This window comes from Ursus americanus, chromosome 13 (assembly GCF_024610735.1).
Source record: "Ursus americanus isolate L20-20 chromosome 13, mUrsAme1.1.p, whole genome shotgun sequence".
Taxonomy (NCBI): domain Eukaryota; kingdom Metazoa; phylum Chordata; class Mammalia; order Carnivora; family Ursidae; genus Ursus; species Ursus americanus.
Genome location: NC_142139.1, coordinates 55,877,185 through 55,898,021, shown reverse-complemented (window position 1 = coordinate 55,898,021; position 20,837 = coordinate 55,877,185). Strand labels below are relative to the sequence as shown.

Here is a 20,837-nt window from a genome sequence, read left to right as displayed (position 1 = left end):
CTTATATAGAGAAATTTTATTGACAGCAACTCTGTAAGAGAAAGTACACCATATGTTAACATGATCTTCATATAGTTCTCAAAATCTGAAAAGTAAGCTTTTACTAACAACAGAATACTATAGGATATTCAATGTTACAACTGTTCACAGCCTAAAATACTGTCCAGCAGACACAAAGCAATCAATAAATATTTGCTGAATACCTTAACATTTTCTAATCCTAATGGAACTTAATACTAAAAAAAAAAAGGTGTTATCAGAATACAAACTATATTTTAAATAAAGCAGGCTAAATATGCTCAGGAATATCATGACTTCCTTATTTGCTTCATAAACAAAAGTTTGCATTAAACCATAAAATGGATTTATAATATCATGCAGTAATTCAAATTAACATGGCTCATAAATGAAATCATCTAGCTAAGAGATTTTTCTTAAGGTTCAATTTTTTTTCTAGAACAACTACCAACCAGTCTATTTTTAGATTAGTTTAAGAAAAATTTTAAAAGGGCAGCTTTATTAACACGTAATCAGTTTTATGAAGACCCAGGCAGTACCTTCCAAAAGATTTACATGAATGCTGGGTGCTTTTCCGGTTTTTACAAACTATTGACTATTATTTTTTCTGGTGTGTAAAAATTACCCTCATTGTTTTTATCATATCAATTTTTATGAAATACCTGTAGGAGACAATGTAGTAAATGTTAATCAGCTGAAATACATATTAAATGAAAAATATTAGTATAAAAATGTGTTCGTCTTTATTACCATCTTAAAGTGTTCTAAAATGTAAGCAGAGCTTTTACTATAAATTTACTTTGTGGTGGCGAAAGCTACATGGTAACTGGCAGCAGCTGAAACACACAGGTGCACAGACACATACTTGATTTCTCTGTGTAAATTAAAGGAAACACATAAGTTTTCCAAAGGAAGAAAAACATTACTTTTTAGGAGCTAACGTGACTCTAGGTAGCTGTAAGCTTTAAAAGCGGATTAATTCATTTTCGCAGTTAAACAGAAAAAGGATTTTCACATAGAAGATGGAGTCAGAGTCCGAGTCTGAGTCCGATGTGATCTGAAGCAGGACTAATCTGCACAGAGAAAACAATCGGGGACGACTACAGAGCCATTCAGAAGGCTCCATTTGCCCCTCACTAACATTCCAGGGCAACGAAACAACATCGTGCAACACTTAAAGGACAATCCAGGATCTGTTTAAACTAGAGAACCGCCCAGCCACATGCAAAACATACCAACAGAGGATTCACAGCAAGGGGATGGTATTACCTCTTTTATGTAATTCCCTCAAGGGAATACAGTCTCCTCCCCCGTCATAAGGCAAATAGGGATCGGAAGAAGCATCCATGATTAGAATTTTTTAAAAGAAGAAGAAAAAGAAAAAGAAAAAGCTCGCTAGCTTAAAAAAACACCGGCATTTCTTCCACCCCTGCTGCAGCAGGCGAGGGAGATGCCATATTTGATGAGGGTTAGAACTGTATGTAGTTCGACTCGCTGAAGCAACTGGGTTCTTCCACAGTGGATGATGTCATCAAAGGGAAATTATTGCAGCCTGGTTGCTAGTGGCTACAATCTAGGAAGGCTTAGAGGCGGAACAGCCTTCTTAATCAGGTCCTGCTACGTATGATGATGACTAAGCTCCAAGTATAACAGACAAAACTGGTTTGAGAATTTTAAAGCACTCACAATACAGCTTCTATAACATCAGTGGCAACTACAGCAAAACAATAAAAACATTCTTTCTTTTCCATTTTAAGATAAATATAAGGGACACAAAGTATTTAATACGGAAATGTGAAAAGGAAATACTGGATGTAGACAATGCCCCCTTTCATTTCTGATGTAGAAAAATGGGAGGAACATACTAGTAAGATTGTATGCTTTTATAATAGAAATGTACTAATTTTTATATATATACCAAAGGCTTCAAGGGATTTGGTTTTAAGAGTCTATTTTTGTAATTATCTGAAAGGTACTACAGACTTCTGTGGATTAAAAAATTTAGTAACTGAACAGTTGCGTAGTGTTTTATCTCGCTAATCCCCTCCAGAAGCCTCTTGTTTCCTTCCTTCAAGGAACTAGCTAGTAAGACATTCTAGTTTTTGAAAATAAAACTTATTAACATACCAAGTGACTTAGCTATTATTTGTGAAACTATGCAAAAGGATTTACTAGATAGGAGATTTTTCTCTCTCTCCTATCTTCCTACTTTTCCTACCTCACAAAGATTTTGTGCTTCAAGAAAAAAAAAAGCTTTTAGTAAAATGTGTCTCAAAGTGTACTCCAACTGACTCTTTGCTAAACATTTTTACGAAATTCAGAAATAAAGTAACTTTTTGTTTCAATCTATCATGGGGAGGGGGGGAGCTGATGCTCATTTGAGTTCACATTTTTACAGTTCCTCTGAGGTGATTTCTCCAGACTAGATTCTCCTGAAATAGCTATGTTGCTGCAGTGCCACTAAATTAAGATGTGTTACTGGTTAGAAGCAATGCCATAGGACTAAGAGTTTCTGTAAAACTTGTTTTCCTAAGTATTGAATGAACCGACCCTAAGGTCCACTCCAAGTCAAGGCATTTGTATGAGAACTGGGGTAGGAGAGGGAAAGAAAGCACTCAAGTGGCAGTAGAGAGTAATTCTATTTGTCTAATACATTATAGTTATTTGGGGTCCTTTTTAAAATCAGGTTAAAGTTTTCTATTTAAAAAAGTTTGAACCTCAGGAGCGCCTGGGTGGCTCGGCCGTTAAGCGTCTGCCTTCGGCTCAGGGAGCGATCCCCGCATTCTGGGATCAAGCCCCACATCAGGCTCCTCCGCTGGGAGCCTGCTTCTTCCTCTCCCACTGCCCCTATTGTGTTCCCTCTCTCACTGGCTGTCTCTCTCTCTCTGTCAAATAAATAAAATTAAATTAAAAAAAAAAGTTTGAACCTCAGAGAAAGCTAGCCCTTATAAAAGCTCAACTTAGATTTGGGAAAAGGGAATCTAGGAAAGAAATATAGGCTAGATAGAAGACTACAATAGGAATATTCTACCTAATTCTGATTTTGGCTATTAACATTTACTATAAGGCTGTGGGTGGGGTTTTTTTTTTCCCGTTTTCTGTATTTTTCAAATTTTGATTTTTTTTTTAAACAAGCAAAGTTTTGACAATGAGCTAACTTTACCAAATTAACTAAATGTAAATGTTTTCCTTTGTGGTCCTTTGGTAATTTCTACTATTATAAGACTTTTAAAAAATATATGCCATATAGCATTCTGAATAACTTAGTTTTTATTATACTATTGTTCCATATTTTTATGTAAAATGAAAATCTATCTAAGTTTCCTTGGTATTTGTAGGCACTCTCTTAACTTGTTTTTCCTGATTTACAACTTAGTTTAAAGGAAAAAAAAATTAGAGCAGGCTAGCATTAACTAGAGGAGGAAGAATACCTTCCCTATAAAATATACTGACCATATTGCATAAGTAACTTTTGCAACGTAAGTACAAAATTTTGAATTATTTTTAAAGAACAAAACTTCTGTATATGTATATGAGAATATATAATATATAAATTGTATTTGTATAAAGTCTAGAATGAGATACACCAAAGTCTTCCAAATCTTAATAATCGTTATCACTGAGGAAGAAAAGAGGTAGAAGTGGGGAGGATCATGGTACATTTGGTTTTTACTTTATGTAGTTCCACACTGTTTTAATTTTTAAACAAATAATTACTATTAAAATTTTTAATAATTATTCTCATTCTGTAAAAATAAATCTAAAAGTTAAAAAATTTTTCAAAAGTAAACAAATCTCTCATGCTTAAGGGGTCCATGGCTGCACTTTTGCTTAAAGTAAAAGAATTATTACTCAGGCTAAAGGACTTTAGAATAGGACAAGGTAGATTGGAAGGTGTGGCAAAAGAGGACTTTGACACAGATTAGGTATTATCAGATTAATAAACTGAATTACAGTCAGCACAGGGCTCAAGTGGAAAGAGAACAAAAGACAAATTTAAGAATTTATAGGCACAGGTAGGGGGTTCTGTAGGGGGATGATACTCTGAATAGAACATCTGAAGAACAAAAACACCGAAGTGGCAACACAAGAAAGGACTTAAAAATTCAGAAGGGAAAGATATTTCTATTTCCAAATGCACCCTCGATTCTAACCTCAACTTGATGTGGGATTTCAGATAAACCACAACCTCTTTGAGGTGTATAAATCACGGAGGTGGAATAGATGACTACAGTATTCTAACTACACATATATAACTACAGTATTACAATGTTCAATCTTTAAGTCCCTTCTAACACATATGATCCAAGGAATCTACAACATTAGAAGTACTTAAAAAAAAAAAAAAAAGAAATGGGGGCACCTGGATGGCTCAGTTGGTTAAGTGTCTACCTTCAGCTCAGGTCATAGTCTCAGGGTTCTGGGATGGAGCCCCCCTTGAGCCCCATGTGGGGCTCTCTGCTCAGCGGAGAGTCTGCTTCTTCCTCTCCCTCTATCGTGCTCTCTCAAATAAAAATAAATAAAATCTCTAAAAAAAAAAAAATGTTTTTTGCCTTTAGACCTAACTACCAATTTACAGGAAGTACAGAAAACAGAGAAATATGTTAAATGACAGCTTAGGAACATAATCAGGAAAACCCAAACTGGGAAACAAATGACCTAATTTCTTCAACAAATACATAGTAAGAAAAAAAAAAGGTAAGGGGGAAACCTATAGAATTAAAGCAAAACAAAAGCCCTAAAAGATATATCAATCTCAAAGTACAAGTTTTTAATGAAACAATTAGAGAAACGTAAAATAAACAAGATATGTGATTTTAAGCAATCATATATTTTAGATGTGATAATAGCCTTTAAAAGAATTCTTATCTTTTAGAGCTACATAATGAAATATATAAATGTACAAGAGCTAAAAAGGGTAAAAACAGATTTTATTCAGGACTATTACAAAAGGGGAAAAGAGATCTCAATACAGAATGTGGTTCAATTCCCGATACAACAAGAAGCAGTGGGAATTTATAGCCAAGGAGAATGGGCTGGGGGTGTTCAGTGGATGGAAAATTACTAAGAGGAAATATGTGGGCTAAGGGGGATTCTGGCTAAACAGATCTAACAGAATTCTTGCTGAAGGCAGCCCAAGGTGATAGGATATCACCAGGAGGATGGTGGGGGCTAAGGAACTCAAGGGTGTTAAGGGTACAGGATTCTGTCTAAACCAACTTGACCAAGATTATTGGCCAAAACTGAGCAATATAAAAACAGACACCTAAGACCAAAGTTGAGACCCAGTTGGGAAAAGAATCCAGATGAGCCTGACTAAAGTTTGATCAAGGTGAGACTCTATCAGTATAATATCTATCTATCTAAAATGATACGATGCTTCAGATTATTTCAAAATAATAGAAAGAGGTGGAGATGAAACAAAATTAGCCACAAACTGATAATTATTTAAGTGTTGAGAACAAAAAGGTACATAATCTCTTCCCTGTTTGTACATGTTCTAAATTTTCTATAAAAGATATTTTTAAAGAAATGCTTATAAATAAAATCACTTATATGAGATAAACATTAACAAAAAATTACATCCTTTACTCCTCAAACTGAATATATTACTACTAGAAGTGTCAGATTAACTTTAGTTTACATTCCATTAAGTATGGCTGTTTTACATTTGACACACTATGTGACATTAAACTTTAAGTTGCATTGTCAATTCTCCCCCCTGAGCAAAAGCATCAGAGGGGAAAAAAAAGAGGTAGCAAAGCTTTCAAGAAAGACAATCAATTCAAGCTATACAGTTAGGTGCAAAGTTACTGCAGCATAAAAGAAAGAGGATGTGGAAATTCTTCAGAAATGACAAGCCAGAAAATAAACTGAAAAAACACAGAATGCTTTTGCAATATTCATACCTCACAAACATAAAATGTTTTAGTTCTCAACATGGCTGTCTGGTTACCCAAATAATGTATCTTAAGATTAAAAACATGAAGATAAGTTTCTTTCATAAATATCATACAATGATCATTTTTCAAAATCAGAACCAAAAAACAGCAAAAAAAAAAAAAAAAAAAAAAAAAAAGAACCAAAATGGCCAGTATTTTTAATACTTTCTAAGCAATTCCTATGCAAGAAAGTTGTCAAGGAGCTGGGTATCAGAGTTGATTAAGCATCCAATTCTTGGTTTCAGCTTAGGTCCTGACCTCAGTGTTGTGGGATCAAGCCCCATGTCAGGCTCCACAGTCAGTACAGTGTCTGCTTGAGATTCTGTCTCCCTTTCCCTCTGCCTCTTCCCCACTCATGTTTCCTCTAAAATGAAAAAATCTTTAAAAAAAATAAATTTGTTGGGGCGCGTGGGTAGCTCAGTCATTAAGTGTCTGCCTTCAGCTCAGGTCATGATCCCAAAGTCCTGGGATTGAGCCCTGCATCAGGCTCCCTGCTCAGCAGGAAGCCTGCTTCTCCCTCTCCCACTCCCCTTGCTTGTGTTCCCTCTCTCTCACTCTCTCTCTCTGTCAAATAAAGAAAAATAAATAATACAAATAAATAAATAAAATTTTTTAAAAAATTTGTCAAATATCCTCATGCATGTACACAAACTGGTACAAAGACTGAGTAAAAGACTATTTTAAGAGTTCTAAGTTTTAGAAATATTGAAATGCAAATATAATATTTATATTAAGTGTAAATACACTAAAATATTCCATTTAAAAGACAAACACTATCTCATTGGATTTTTAAAAGCCAACTATGTAATTATGAGAATATCAGCTAAAAACATACCAATGCAAAAAGGCTGAGAGTAAAAAGATTTAAAAAAATAGAGCATGCAATCCCTAATCCAGAGAAAACTGGGGAGCTATAATGATATCAAAGGGCATTTTAAAGAAAACAGTATAACTGGAAATAAAGAGTCACTTCAAAATAAAAGTAAGGTGGTTCAATTCACCAGGAAGAGGTGAGAGAATGACATGAAATCAAAGTATAAGCAACAATTTACAGAATGACAAGAAGTGGTAGTAGACAAATCTACAAATACAGTGAAAATTGTTAATGCATCACTATCACCTGACAGAAACAAACGGGGAGAAAAATCAGTAGGAAAACTAGAGATTTCAACAGTAGAGTAACACACTTTACATGATGGACATAGAGAAAAGCACTAACCAAAAATTTCACATTGCATACTCGTCTATAGCATAGGTGGAACACTGACAAAAAAAGACTTTTTCCTGGGCCACAGTGCAAGTCTCAAAAAATTTCAACATGTCAATATTACATGATGTCTATTCTTTGACAACAATGCAATAATGTTCTAAATCAACTTAACAACCAGAAATTCCTTATATGTTTGGAAATTATTTTTGAATTATTTTTAATTATTTCAAATCAACTTGAAACAAACAGAAATTCCTCATATGTTTGGATATCTGTAAGTCAAAACAGATACTATTATGGAAGTTAGAAAGTATTTTTAATTTGTGATAACAATAATAAAGGCATATGACATGAAGATAAAAACAATATTGGGAGGGATATTCACAGCTTTAAATGTGTTCACCTGAAAAGAAGCTTAAAATTAAGAAGCTAACCTATTTCTATTTCAATTAGTTATGGGGAAAAAATAGAGCAAAATAAACCCAAAGAAAGTAGAACAAAATATGATCGGAAATTAATTAAGCAGAAAACAAATACAAATTAAAAAAAAAAAAAAGGCAACGCTAGTCCACTAAAAGATTGATAAATCTACAGTGACACTGATTAATAAGGTGACCCAAAGAGAAGATAAGGAAGGGGAAAAGGAGGGAAGGAGAAGACAATGAGAGCACAAATAACCAGTATCAAGAAGAAAAAGAAGACAAGACTATGGAAACTGCAGGCATTCAAATGACTTTATACCAATAAAATTTTTAAGTAAAAAAGTAAATTTTGAAAAAATACAATTTATCAAATCAATCTAGAAAGAAATAGAAAATCAGAATAGTGCTATAACTACTAAAGATTTTGAAATATAATTTATTTTTTCTTTTTTTTTTTTTTTGTTATGTTAGTCACCATACAGTACATCATTAGTTTTTGATGTAGTGTCCCATGATTCATTGTTTACGTATAACACCCAGTGCACCATGGAATATGTGCCCTCCTTAATACCCATCACAGGGCTAGCCCAATCCACCACCCCTCTCCCCTCTGAAACCCTCAGTTTGTTTCCCAGAGTCCACAGTCTCTCATGGTTCATTTCCCCTTCTGATCCCCTCCCCTTCATTTTTCCCTTCTTTCTCCTAATGTCCCCCATGCTATTCCTTATGTTCTACATAAAAGTGAAACCATATGATAATTGTCTTTCTCTGCTTGACTTATTTCACTTAGCATAAAACCCTCCAGTTCCATCCATGTCGATGCAAATGGTGGGTATTCATCCTTTCTGATGGCTGAGTAATATTCCATTATATATATGGACCACATCTCCTTTACCTATTTGTCTGTTGAAGGGCATCTGGGCTCCTTCCACAGTTTGGCTATTGTGGACATTGCTTGTGAAGACTGGGGTGCATGTGCCCCTTCTTTTCACTACCTCTGTATCTTTGGGGTAAATACCCAGTAGTGCAATTGCTGGGTCATAGGGTAGCTCTATTTTTAACTTTTTGAAGAACCTCCACTCTGTTTTCCAAAGTAGCTGTATCAACTTGCTTTCCCACCAACAGTGTAAGTGGGTTCCCCTTTCTCCACATCCTCTCTAACATTTGTTGTTTCCTGCCTTATTAATTTTTGCCATTCTAACTGGTATAAGGTGGTATCTCAATGTGGTTTTGATTTGAATTTCTCTGATGGCTATGATGTTGAATATCTGTTGGCCATTCATATGTCTTCTTTGGAGAAGTGTCTGTTCTTGTCTTCTGCCCATTTTTTGATTTGGTTATTTGTTTTTTGGGTGTTGAGTTTGAGAAGTTCTTTATAGATCTTGGCTACCAGCCCTTTATCTGTAGTGTCATTTGCAAATATCTTCTCCCATTCTGTGGGTTGCCTCTTTGTTTTGTTAACTGTTTCCCTTGTTGTGCAGAAGCTTTTTATCATGATGAAGTCCCAAAAGTTCAATTTCGCTTTTGTTTCCCTTGCCTTTGGAGATGTGTTTTGAAAAGAAGTTGCTGTGGCTGTTGTAGAAGAGGTTACTGCTTAAGTTCTCCTCTAGGATTTGGATGGATTCCTGTCTCACATTGAGGTCTTTCATCCTGGAGTCCATAGAGTTTATCTTTCATCGATTTAGAGTTTATCTTTGTGTAGGGTGTAAGAGAATGGTTGAGGTTCATTCTTCCGTATATAGCTGTCCAATTCTCCCAGGACCATTTATTGAAGAGACTGTGAAATATAATTTAAAACCTTCCTACAAAGAAAATTCTAAGCCTGGAGTTTCAATGGCAAATTCTACCAAAATTTAAGAAGAAATAAAAATGCCAGCCTTTCATAAACCACTCCAGAGACTAGAAAAAGAAGGCATCATCTACAACTCACCTTATGAGGGGAATATAACCTTGATACCAAAATGAGAACAGAATGACAAAGGAAAGCTACCAGCAATCTGTTATGAACAGATGCAAAAATCCTAAATAAAAGTAAACCAAACCCAGCAATTTATATATAAAAGAAAAACCTAAAAAATTACACTACTACTACATCAATGATCAAATTGAGTTTATACAAGGAATGCAAGTTGGTTTAAGCATCTGAAAATCAACTGTTTATTAATAGAAAAAAAGGAGATATAAATCAAATGGTCATCTCAAAAAATGGAAGGAAAATGATAAATTCAATGATGATTCATGATTTTAAATTGTATATTCTTAAATCAACTAGGAATGGATGTAAACCTGTTTAATATGATAAAAGGTAACACAAAAGTCCAGATTAACATCATACTTAATTTTGAAGGTGAATACATAATGGTGAAACTTCAGGATCAGAACAAGACAAAAGACGCTGGCAATCACCATTTCCATTCAACTCTTTACTAGAGGACCTAGCCAGTGCAGTTAAGCAAGAGGGGAAAGGGCAGGGAAAACTATAAAGACTAGGAAGAAACAAAATGGTCACTATTTGCCAATGATATGACTATATTCTTAAAAGACATCACAAATAGGTCATTATAATTAGAGTTATGCAAGGCTGACGAACTTTTAAAAAACAGTATTCAAAAGCTGCATTTCAAAATATGCCAGCAGACAGAATATTAAATTTAAAAATAAAAATAGCATTAAGTACCAACAGCATTATAAAAAATACCTAGAAATGAATGTAACAAATAATGAAGCCAAAGGGCACTAGGAATGACTAAAACTTTATTGGAAGACATTTAAAAAGACTCAAGTACACAGAGAAGTATACCATGTTCAAGAATTAGATTCAAACAGAACTATAGACTCTATTAAATGCCAATCAAAAACCTGAAAGAAGACTTTCTGTTTTGACCTTAGTCTGTACTTTCTGATTAAGTTCTTCTTTCCAGCTTAAGAAAACGACCCAATGGGCAAAGCATCCTGTAATGTGAACTGAAACTACCCCTCAAGCAATAATAACTGCCCTGACACCAGCAAGACCTCACATTTTTTACACCAAGACAATGATCAACCTGACTGACTTTTACAGCCCGAGTTGCATGTACCCATCAACCTCTGTCCCATATTCTCCTTATATAAACCTAGAAGTATTCCCTGCACTTTGGAGACAGTCTGAAACGTTACTCCACTATCTTCCTGGCACTGGCCTCATTGAAATAAACTCCTTTCTTGTTGAACCATCACTTGTCTAGAGGCCTTTGAATCTGTCCGCGGTAAGTGGCCAAACCTGGTCTGTTTGGGACCCCTGGAGCCAGGTGCTCTTGCATCCTTGGGCCCTAGTTACAAACCCAACAGGGTTTTTTATGACAAATTACACTAAAATTTACATAGAAATAAAAAGGCCCAACAATAATCAAGACAATCTTAAAGATAAAGCAGGAGGACTTGCTTTTACCAGATACTGAGACTGTTTTAATCACAGTAACGTTATAAACAGAATGCTTTTGGCGTACAGCTAAAATAAATAAAACAATCACACAGAATAAAGAGTCAAGAAATAGATCCTTCTACATATGAGCCTTCATATATAGCAGAGGTTGCACTATAGAAAAATGAATAAAATATTATTTTCTTAGTAATTGGCATTAGGACAACTGGCTATCTATATGGAAAAAATTAAATACACCCTAATCCATTCACACACACACACACACACACACACACACACTCATACACATACCACTAAGGTAATTATAGATAGAATTGTGAAAAGCAAATATAGGTCTTACAAAATAATACAGAAAATATTACATGATCCCAGGGTAGGGAAATTTTTCTTAAGACACAAAGAGCATTAGCCATAAAACTAAAGATTATTACAGAGGACCAAATTACAAGTAAGAATATTTGTTCATAATTTGTCCATTAGGAGAATGCTACAGACTGAATGTTTGTTTGTATCCCACCAAATTTTTATGATGAAAGTTAATCCCCAATGTGATGATATTTGGAGGTGGGACCTTTGGGAGGTGATTAGGTCATGAGGGTGGTCAGGAATGGGATTAGTGCCCTTACAAAGAGACTCCAGAGAGTTATCTCAAGGACACAGCAAAAAAATGGCAGACTATGAACCAGAAGCAACCCCTCCACACCAGACACCGAGTCTGCCAGTGTCTTGCTCTTGGACTTCCCAGCCCCCAAAACTGTAAGAAATAAACTGTGAGCAATACATAAGAATAAAACTGAAAGCCAAGTTTGTCATTTAAGCCACCCAGTCTATAGTATTTTTGTTTTATCAGACCAAATAGACTACAACAGAAAATGAAACAAGACCCACAGAACAGAAAATATTTTTAACAATATGTCCAACAAAAAGCTTGTACATAGAAAATAAAGAACTTTTACAAATGTCTCAGACACATGAACAGAAAAACGGGCAAGTGACTTAAATAGGTACTTCAAAAAAATTTTTTTTAATAGCCAATTAGCATGAAAAAATGCTCAACTCCTTGGTGACCAAGGAAATGCAAATCAAAACCACAATCTGAATCTATTACATAGCCAACAGACGGACAAAATTAAAACTGTGACAATATCAAGAGGTTGGTGAACGTGGAGCAAAGGAAGCTCTCAAACATAGCTCACACGAGTGTAAATGGGAACACCACTAGGGAAAACATAACCTATGCTGCAACAAATTCACTCCAAATGAAATTCATGTGCATATCGACCAGAACGAATGCAAAATAATCAAAGTAGCACTGTTTGTAACCACCAAAAACTGCTGCTAATTCAAAGATCCATCTGTATTAAAACAAACAGGTAAACTATGGTATATTCATAAAAAAGAATAAGATAGTCTAGAGCAACATGGCAACAAACACCTACTGCCTGCAATATAAAAGTTTCTTGAAAATTACATTGCATAAACACAAGCAAGAAATACATACCATATAATTCAATTCATTTAATAATCTGTAATTTTCCAAAACAGGCAGTGCTAAATTATAATTTTAAGGATGTATACTTAGATCACCAAGACATAAAGTAAAGCAAAAAACAAAACGTGACTAGACAAAAAGAAAATGATATTTACCTCCAGGGAAAGGAAAAGGGTTACGATTGTTAAGGTACACACACTCCTGTGTGTACTTCCTACTGAAGTATGATAATGCTTTCTTTTCCTTTCTTTTTAAAGACTTATTTATTTATTTGAGAGAGAGAGGGATAGAGCCAGAGAGCACATGTGTGCACACACATGCCCATGACGGGGAGGAGGGGCAGAGGGAGAGAATCAAGCAGATTCTGCCCTCCCCCCCCCCTGCAAACCCGAGGCATGCTGGATCTTGCGATCCATGAGATCATGTCCTGAGGTGAAACTAAGAGTAGGATGCTCAACCAGGGGTGCCTGGGTGGCGCAGTCGTTAAGCATCTGCCTTCGGCTCAGGGCGTGATCCCGGCGTTCTGGGATCGAGCCCCACATCGGGCTCCTCTGCTATGAGCCTGCTTCTTCCTCTCCCACTCCCCCTGCCTGTGTTCCCTCTCTTGCTGGCTCTCTCTCTCTCTGTCAAATAAATAAATAAAATTTAAAAAAAAAAAAAAAAAAAAAGGATGTTCAACCAACTGAGCCACCCAGGAACCCCAGTGCTTTTTTTTCTTAACGTGGTTATACTGCAAAAGTGCCTGATTTGTGATAACTTATTAGGCTATATAATTATGCTTTATGCATCTTCCTGGTATATGTTACATTTCACAATTCAAAAGTTTTTGAGTTAGAAATTAATCCTATCTTTAATTCTATTAACACCTAATGTGGATTTATTTATTTTTTTGTTTCCCTACCCTAAACCACTCTAGTCTAATCTTTAGAGTCTCAATCAGTTACAAAACACAAGTTTGTAATTATCTCCATTGACTTTTCTTTGTTCTAAGCACAGCTTCTCCCAAGGAATTTCCTCTAAATGACAGTATTTTGGAACTTATGAATTTACTTCAGCATATGATTTTACAGGCTTAGCTCATAACTCCTGAAAGCTTTTTCAAATAGAATTCTTAATTGAGGGGCGCCTGGGTGGCACAGTGGTTAAGCGTCTGCCTTCGGCTAAGGGCATGATCCCAGCGTTATGGGATCGAGCCCCACATCAGGCTCCTCTGCTAAGAGCCTGCTTCTTCCTCTCCCACTCCCCCTGCTTGTGTTCCCTCTCTCGCTGGCTGTCTCTATCCCTGTTGAATAAATAAATAAAATCTTAAAAAAAAAAAAAAAAAAAAGACCTGTTTAACAGGTCTTAACATAAAAAAAAAAAAAAAAGAATTCTTAATTGGAACCACAACACAAAACATGATTTAACCAACTATTTTCTTGATTCTCCCAAGAACAGTTCATGGGTAATGTTCTACATGCTCAGGAGAAATGTTAATTTATTACTTCATGACATTATGGTGAGAGAGGTAGCATACACACACAAAAATTATTCCTTAATTCAATTTCAGTTAACTTTCTGCAGACTTTTAAAAAAAATTTAATTTTTTGTAGATCAATGACAATAACTGTAGTTGATATGTGAGGTATGAATCATCAGGTTCAATATACTGCAATCAAAACTAAGCCCACTTCTTTCCAATGATTTTTTTAAAAGATTTATTTATTTATTATTTTACAGGGAGAGAGCACATGCATGTGCATGTGTGGGGGTACGGGCAGAGGGAGAGAATCTCAAGCAAACTCCCCCGAGCGCAGACCCCATTGCTGGGCTCAATCCTGCAATCCTGGGTCATGACCGGAGCCGAAACCAAGAGTCGGACACTTAACCGACTGAGCCACCCAGGCACCATTTTGTGATGACAGTCAGTATTTGACTGGCTTTCCATTGGTATTTTAGGCTATTTTTATCAAGGTATCACTTTATAATACCAAGTTCTTTTTCTTTGTTCATTAGTAACATCTTCAATTACAAGCACTTCATAAACTTAGTATGGGTTCAGTTTTCCCTAAATGTATTACCTTGCTCTTACACAAATACACAAATTAGGGAAGTCCCTTACTCCACACATATTAGGTAGGTGAAATAGGCTGCTCTGACTGAGTGACCTGGAGATGCAGGTGCAGAAAATGTTTACAAGGCAGTTGCCAACAGAATATAAGGAGTGTCAACTTTATTAAGAACATGACACTGCTTAGAATTATCACATGAACCTTAGAACTATTTATTTCTAAAAATAATTCTGAGTAGACCACTTGAAAGAGTTCTGACCTTTTTCCAATAGATAGCCATTAAATGGTAGTGGTAGTATTTAATTAATTTTAAGAATTTCTAAAAAACTCTTTACCGAGAAGATTCATGATATAACAAATTTGAACATTTTATTTATCTATTTATCCTGGGGAGGGAGGGGGAGGAGCAGAGGGAGAGGGACAACCTGACTCCTCACTGAGCCTGACGTGGGGCTCAATCTCATGACCCTGAGAACACGACCTGAGCTGAAACCAAGAGTTGTACGCTCAACCAACTGAGCCACCAAGGTGCCCCAACAAGTCAAATTTAGAGCCAAGTGCCTCATTACTATAACAATGGCATCGATGTTATCTGTACATGCCAGATAAAACGGTAAGACTAAAATCAACCTGTCATCTACTAAGGACAACATGCACAAACGTAACCTTTAAAATGTTGTGGCAAAGTCAGATCATCCTAACTCAGAATACGTTTCTTGGATTTCTCAGTTCTACCATAACTTTACACTCAGTAATTTCTTTTTGCCTATAAATCCAAATGCAAGGATACTATATTTACTAAAAAAATTACTCCTGGATTACTTTATTAATTTTTTCTACCTGCAGTTGATATCAAAGAACTTCATTATTCTTAGTCATAGAAAACAACCAACTCAACTATCTTAGCAGCATTCAAACTTTTTACCTTAGCAACCTTCAACCATCAAGCACCTAGCATGGTGTCTGGCCCAAAAGGAGACTAATAATTATTTGCTGAAGGGAATATACACAGAATTGAGTCTTGAATAAAATACCAAAATTATCAGTTATCTATGGGTAGTAGGATTATGAAAGATTTTCTTTTACTACCTTATATTTTTATCATTCACATTTCCTACAATAAACACATTTTGCTTTTATTATTTAAAAGTTAACTCTCCCCAACTCATTTTTTTAAATAAACTTTATTTTGGATTAATTTTAGATTTACAAAAAGTTGCAAAGACAGTACAAAGAGGTCCCAAATACCTCCCACTCAGTTTCCTCAACTGTTAACATCTTTTTTTTTTTTTAAAGATTTTATTTATTTATGTGACAGAGAGACAGCCAGTGAGAGAGGGAACACAGCAGGGGAGTGGGAGAGGCAGAAGCAGGCTCCCAGCGGAGGAGCCCAATGTGGGACTCGATCCCGAAACGCCGGGATCACGCCCTGAGCCGAAGGCAGACGCTTAACGACTGCGCTACCCAGGCGCCCCTCAACTGTTAACATCTTATATTTCCATGGTACATTTGTCTAAACTAAGAAACTGACAATGGTACGTTACTATTAAGTAAACTCCAGACCTTACCTAAATTTTACCAGTATTTCTATTAATGTCCTCTTCCCATTCCAGGTTTCAATCCAGGATACCACAATGTGTTTGTTAACATGTCTCCCTAAACTCCTCTGGCCTATGACAATTTCTCAGTCTTTCCTGATTTTTCATGACCATGACTGGTTAAGTATCCTGCAAAATGTTCCCCCAGTGCAGGTCTGTCTATTGTTTCTCTTGTGGTTAGAGTGGAATTACGGGTCTTTGAAAAGAATTATCACAAAGGTGAAGTGCCCTTCCTGTCATATTTTAGGGGTATGTAATATCCATATGACATCACTGGTGATATTAACCTTCATTACTTGGTTACAGTAGTGTTTGCCAGGTTTCTCCACTGCAAAGTTACCATTTTCCCCTTCTTTTCCTACTCTATTCTTTTGAAGTAAATCACTAGGTCTAGCCTACCCTTAAGGGAGAAGAAGGTAGAAAGTAATCTTCCCCTCCGTGAGGGTGGAATATTTACATAAATTATTTGGAATTCTTCTACAAGGGAGACCAGTCTCTTTTCCTCCATTTATTTATTCATTCAATCATTTACATCAATTTATGTCGTTTACATCATATATATGTGTTCATTTATATTTATTTTATACTTTGGTTACAGTCCAATTGTGCACTATTTATTTTGTTGCTCAAATTGTTTCAGTTTTGGCTATTTGGAGCTCTTTCAGGTTAGTTCCTTGGACAATCCCTCATCCTTTTGTGTGTGTGTGTTTGTTTTTTTTTGACACTTCCTTACTTCCGGTACTACACATAATCTGGTCTCATCTTATGTATTCACTGCCCAGTTCCAGAATCAGCATCTCTCTAAGGCAATCCATTATTAAGTCCTGGAGTTAACCATTTAAGATTTTTGTGAACCCAGGATAATCTATCTGAATGCCATGATGTACTCTGAAAGCTGCACAAAGTGTAAAAAAGTTTAAACTTTGAGCACCCAAGCCAAAATTACCACAAATGACCCTCATACATAATAGCAACACTTCCACCATTTCTTGTACTATATTCTTTTTTTTTTTTTTTTCCAAAAATGAGCTGAGTTGGGTGGGTAGAACAGAAATTTTGCATTCATTTTTCAGATAAGAAAATTGAGATAGAAGTGACGACAATGAGTAATGTCAGGGAGCCAGACATCGATATAGCCAATATCTCCTATTCTGTGCCTCTCAGACAACACCACCACTGTGGTGGGCCCCTGTGCAATTCAGCTGTAACAATATGGGTATACTCATAGTTCCTGCTACTCCACTGAAAATCCTATTGTAGGCTTCCTAGGTGTCCAGTTAAACCAAAACTTTTCTCTATATAGCCATATTAGTTCAATAAATAAAAAGGAAAAAATACTCCTAAAAATCATAAAAGATGATTGGCAAATATGTTATAATAGATTTTTTTTATAAAACAGCAACCTTCTAATAAGCTTCTGCTGTGTGCATGCCAATATATTAAGCATTGTAAGAAGGAAGGATAAAATAAACAGCATATGTGGCTGTCCATGATATACTAATATCCTGTCCTCACAAAGTTTAGATATAAGGAAATTAAGATTGCTCATCAAGAGCTAAAATATGTAATCAGTACATAATTGATCAGCTCTAAAACTATGTAGACAGAAAAATAAATGACATACAAGCCAACAAGATTTACTGGGATAATTACACTGACAGAAAGTACAGCTTAATCTAGGAGGAGGGCAAGCTATAAAGAAAAAGACAAGTAAGGGAAGTCAAGAAAGCAAACACAGTAATACAATTAACTACACAGGAGGGACCCTTAGCCCCAACCTGAGAAGTCTGGTAAGGCTTTCCAGAGGAAGTGAGGTCTAACGTGAGAAGCAAAGTACAAGTAATAATCAGTATATGGGCAAAGGAAACATGTTCAAAGACCTGGAAATGTGACAGCCGGGCACAAGCCCAACCCTAACATTTACAAGGCCTACACCAAGAGTACAAAGGAAGACCCATTTGCCATGTGATTAAATATTTAAAAGTTATAAAGCAAGTCAACAAACTATTAAACATATTCTATCCTCCTACATTGGCAAATACACCTTACAATGACTTGCAAGTTTCAGCTCAGTTCTGCAGATCTGTAGCCAAGCTGGTGACAATTTGGAAAACACTGCAAAGCATGAAGAAAATTAAAAGCACCCAAATTACATCACCAAGAGAAAAATCATTATTCTGGTGTATTTTCCTCCAAAGGTGTGTGTGTGTGTGTGTGTGTGTGTGTGTGTGTGTGTATTATTTTAAGAGAAATGATATCACATTATATATAAAGATTTTACCCTTTTACTATAGGCCCTTCCACTCCTATAGCTTATAATACAAATCACCTTATTCAGTTACCCAATGTGCATTTTGTAGCTGGCTTATCTTAAAATAGAATTCACAATGTGGGGTTAAGTGTGTTCTACAGACCCCTGGAGATCCCCAAGATCTTTTTCACGGGATTTATAAGGTTGAAACTTATCATAATAATACATATATTATTATTATTTAAATGATACATATGTATCAGTTTCCTACTGCTAATGTAACAAATTACCACAAACTTTGTGGTTTAAAACAATACAAATTTATTCTCTTACAGTTCTGGAAGTCGGAAGTCTAAAATCAAGGTGTTTGCTTTTGGAGGCATCATTAGTATATAGTAGAGACAATTATTTATGATATTCTCGCAGGATTCATAGATGTATTTGGAGTATTTTGGATAGATGGATTGTACAGAAGGTTTCAGAAGTCACCAATGTGTGTGTATTTATTTTTAATTTATTTTTATCTATTTATTTTTATGCTGAGGGTTTGTTATACATTAGATAGCAGTGATTTTAGAATTATCTTTTCAAATTATAACAGAGCTATTTACTTACATTTAGCCAGTTTTCCTTAGGAAATTGAAAAGCCTAATAATGCCTAAGACTGAATAGAAGCCACCAGAAGGCCTCTTAATGAAAAATGGAGCTTAGATGTCTTTCATGAAAATATTTTGTATCTGCCAGAAGATAAGAGTCCAATATATCCAACAGGAAAGGAACACAGAAGAAAATAGAAATAGCTACTATACACTGAGTCCTTACCATGAGTTAGTTACTGTGCTAAAGATTCTATATACATTATTTATATATTAAGGTCTCTACACACACTTAATTCTCAGAGCAATCACTTAAAAAAGTACTATAAGGCTCTTTAATGAGGAAAAAACAAAGGCATAGATAGAGAAGCTAAGTGACTTGCAGAAATAGTAACTGGCAGAGCCAGGATGTAAATTCAGGCCTACGACTTAAAAGTCACTAAACATAACAAATCTTCATTCAACACATATGCCAAAAAACTATCAGTACTTTGCAGTGATTAACTCATTTTTTTGGTATGCTAAAAAGATACGGAGTCATGAAAGAATATTTAATACCCAACTGCTTGTCCTACTGTCCACTTCCATGTTCCCCAGATACTTAGCAGACACAGAACAAGCTCTTCCCTCTGACATCTGCATCTGCCCTAGCCCATGAGGGCAGATCTAATCTGAGGCCCCCATTTCTTCTAGGATGTTACCCTTCCAATTGCTGTTAACAGGACCGTATCAGCTATACTGTAAGAAAGGATATCACTATCTTACAAAACATTCACCATCTCAAAACATACTACGTTTTCCTACTGCTGGGACTTCATGTGTTATCTCCTCTTCTAGAATACTCTTCGCAATTCTAAAGGGATATCAAAATAATATTCTTTTCCTTCAAAGTGTAACATCTAAAATCTGTACCACCCAGTTTAACACTTACATAGTTACTGTCAACTGCTGTTCCACATCTTGTACCTTCAACTAGACTACCTTCAAGGACAGAACCTATATGGAAAACACCAATGGCTGCTTACCCTATAGTACTGCAATTTCTTCCTTGCTAACAGAATTTTAATTTTGTTTGGTTGGTATTGTGCCTAACTCCAAGGAACAAATTATGATTGTTCTCACCAGTCAGTAATCCCATTCTTCGTCAGTGATCAGTCTAGGTTTGGGCATATGACCCAATTCTAGCCAGTGATATAAGAAGAAGTCTACTGATATAGTTCTAGGAAAAGTATCTTCTCTGATAAGAAAAAGAGCACCAAAAAATCCTTTTTTGTACCCTTGCCCATTCCTTCTTAATTGGTACTCTCTCCTATTGAAAACCACAAACAAAGACATTATCAACATTGATGGCAGTGTGGAAAGATGGAAATAGTCAGATCCTCCTAGGGGTTTTACTTTCTTGAGTTAATCTTGTATCCCATGTAAAGGGCGAAAAAGCTACTTAAACACAGAAAAATGGGTACACTATTAAATGTCACCTGATTTTCCAAATTATGAATACATGTGTTTATCTGGTTTATAACTTTGTAATTAAAATTAGGAAAAAACACACTAGTGATGAAGAGAGCAAATGACTAATAGAGCAAAATACTGTATTTATTTTCTTTCTGTATTTATTTATTTATTTTAATCAAAGAACACCCAAAACTGCCGGGGAGCATTCAAGGCAGTGAGTACTTAAAGTGTCAAGATTCTGAAAAAAAGCGAAGCAAGTAAACTCAACAGTCTGAACCACTTTGTGCCCCTGGGCCTTTTCCTGATTCATAAGTATAGAGACTGAGAACCCCCGCAGAAAGTGAAAGTGGAGAGCTTTTGGCAGTCTTATGGGGTTGAGGA

General features: G+C 35.6%; 1 protein-coding gene across 5 annotated transcripts in view; it reads right to left on the bottom strand.

Moving 5' to 3' along the window:
- CLCN3 (Cl-/H+ antiporter 3) overlaps window positions 1–20,837 on the bottom strand; it is a 92,935-nt gene that overhangs the window by 54,346 nt on the left and 17,752 nt on the right. Inside the window, exon 1 of one of the 5 annotated variants that reach the window (XM_045798666.2) lies at window positions 1,288–1,631. The exons of 3 other annotated variants lie outside the window; for them this stretch is intronic. In XM_045798666.2, the coding sequence (XP_045654622.1) occupies window positions 1,288–1,366 (79 nt within the window). In that variant the 5' untranslated portion in view covers window positions 1,367–1,631. Of the gene's footprint in view, window positions 1–1,287; window positions 1,632–20,837 lie in introns of those variants that run through there. One more of the 5 variants, XM_045798669.2, reaches the window with a different exon arrangement.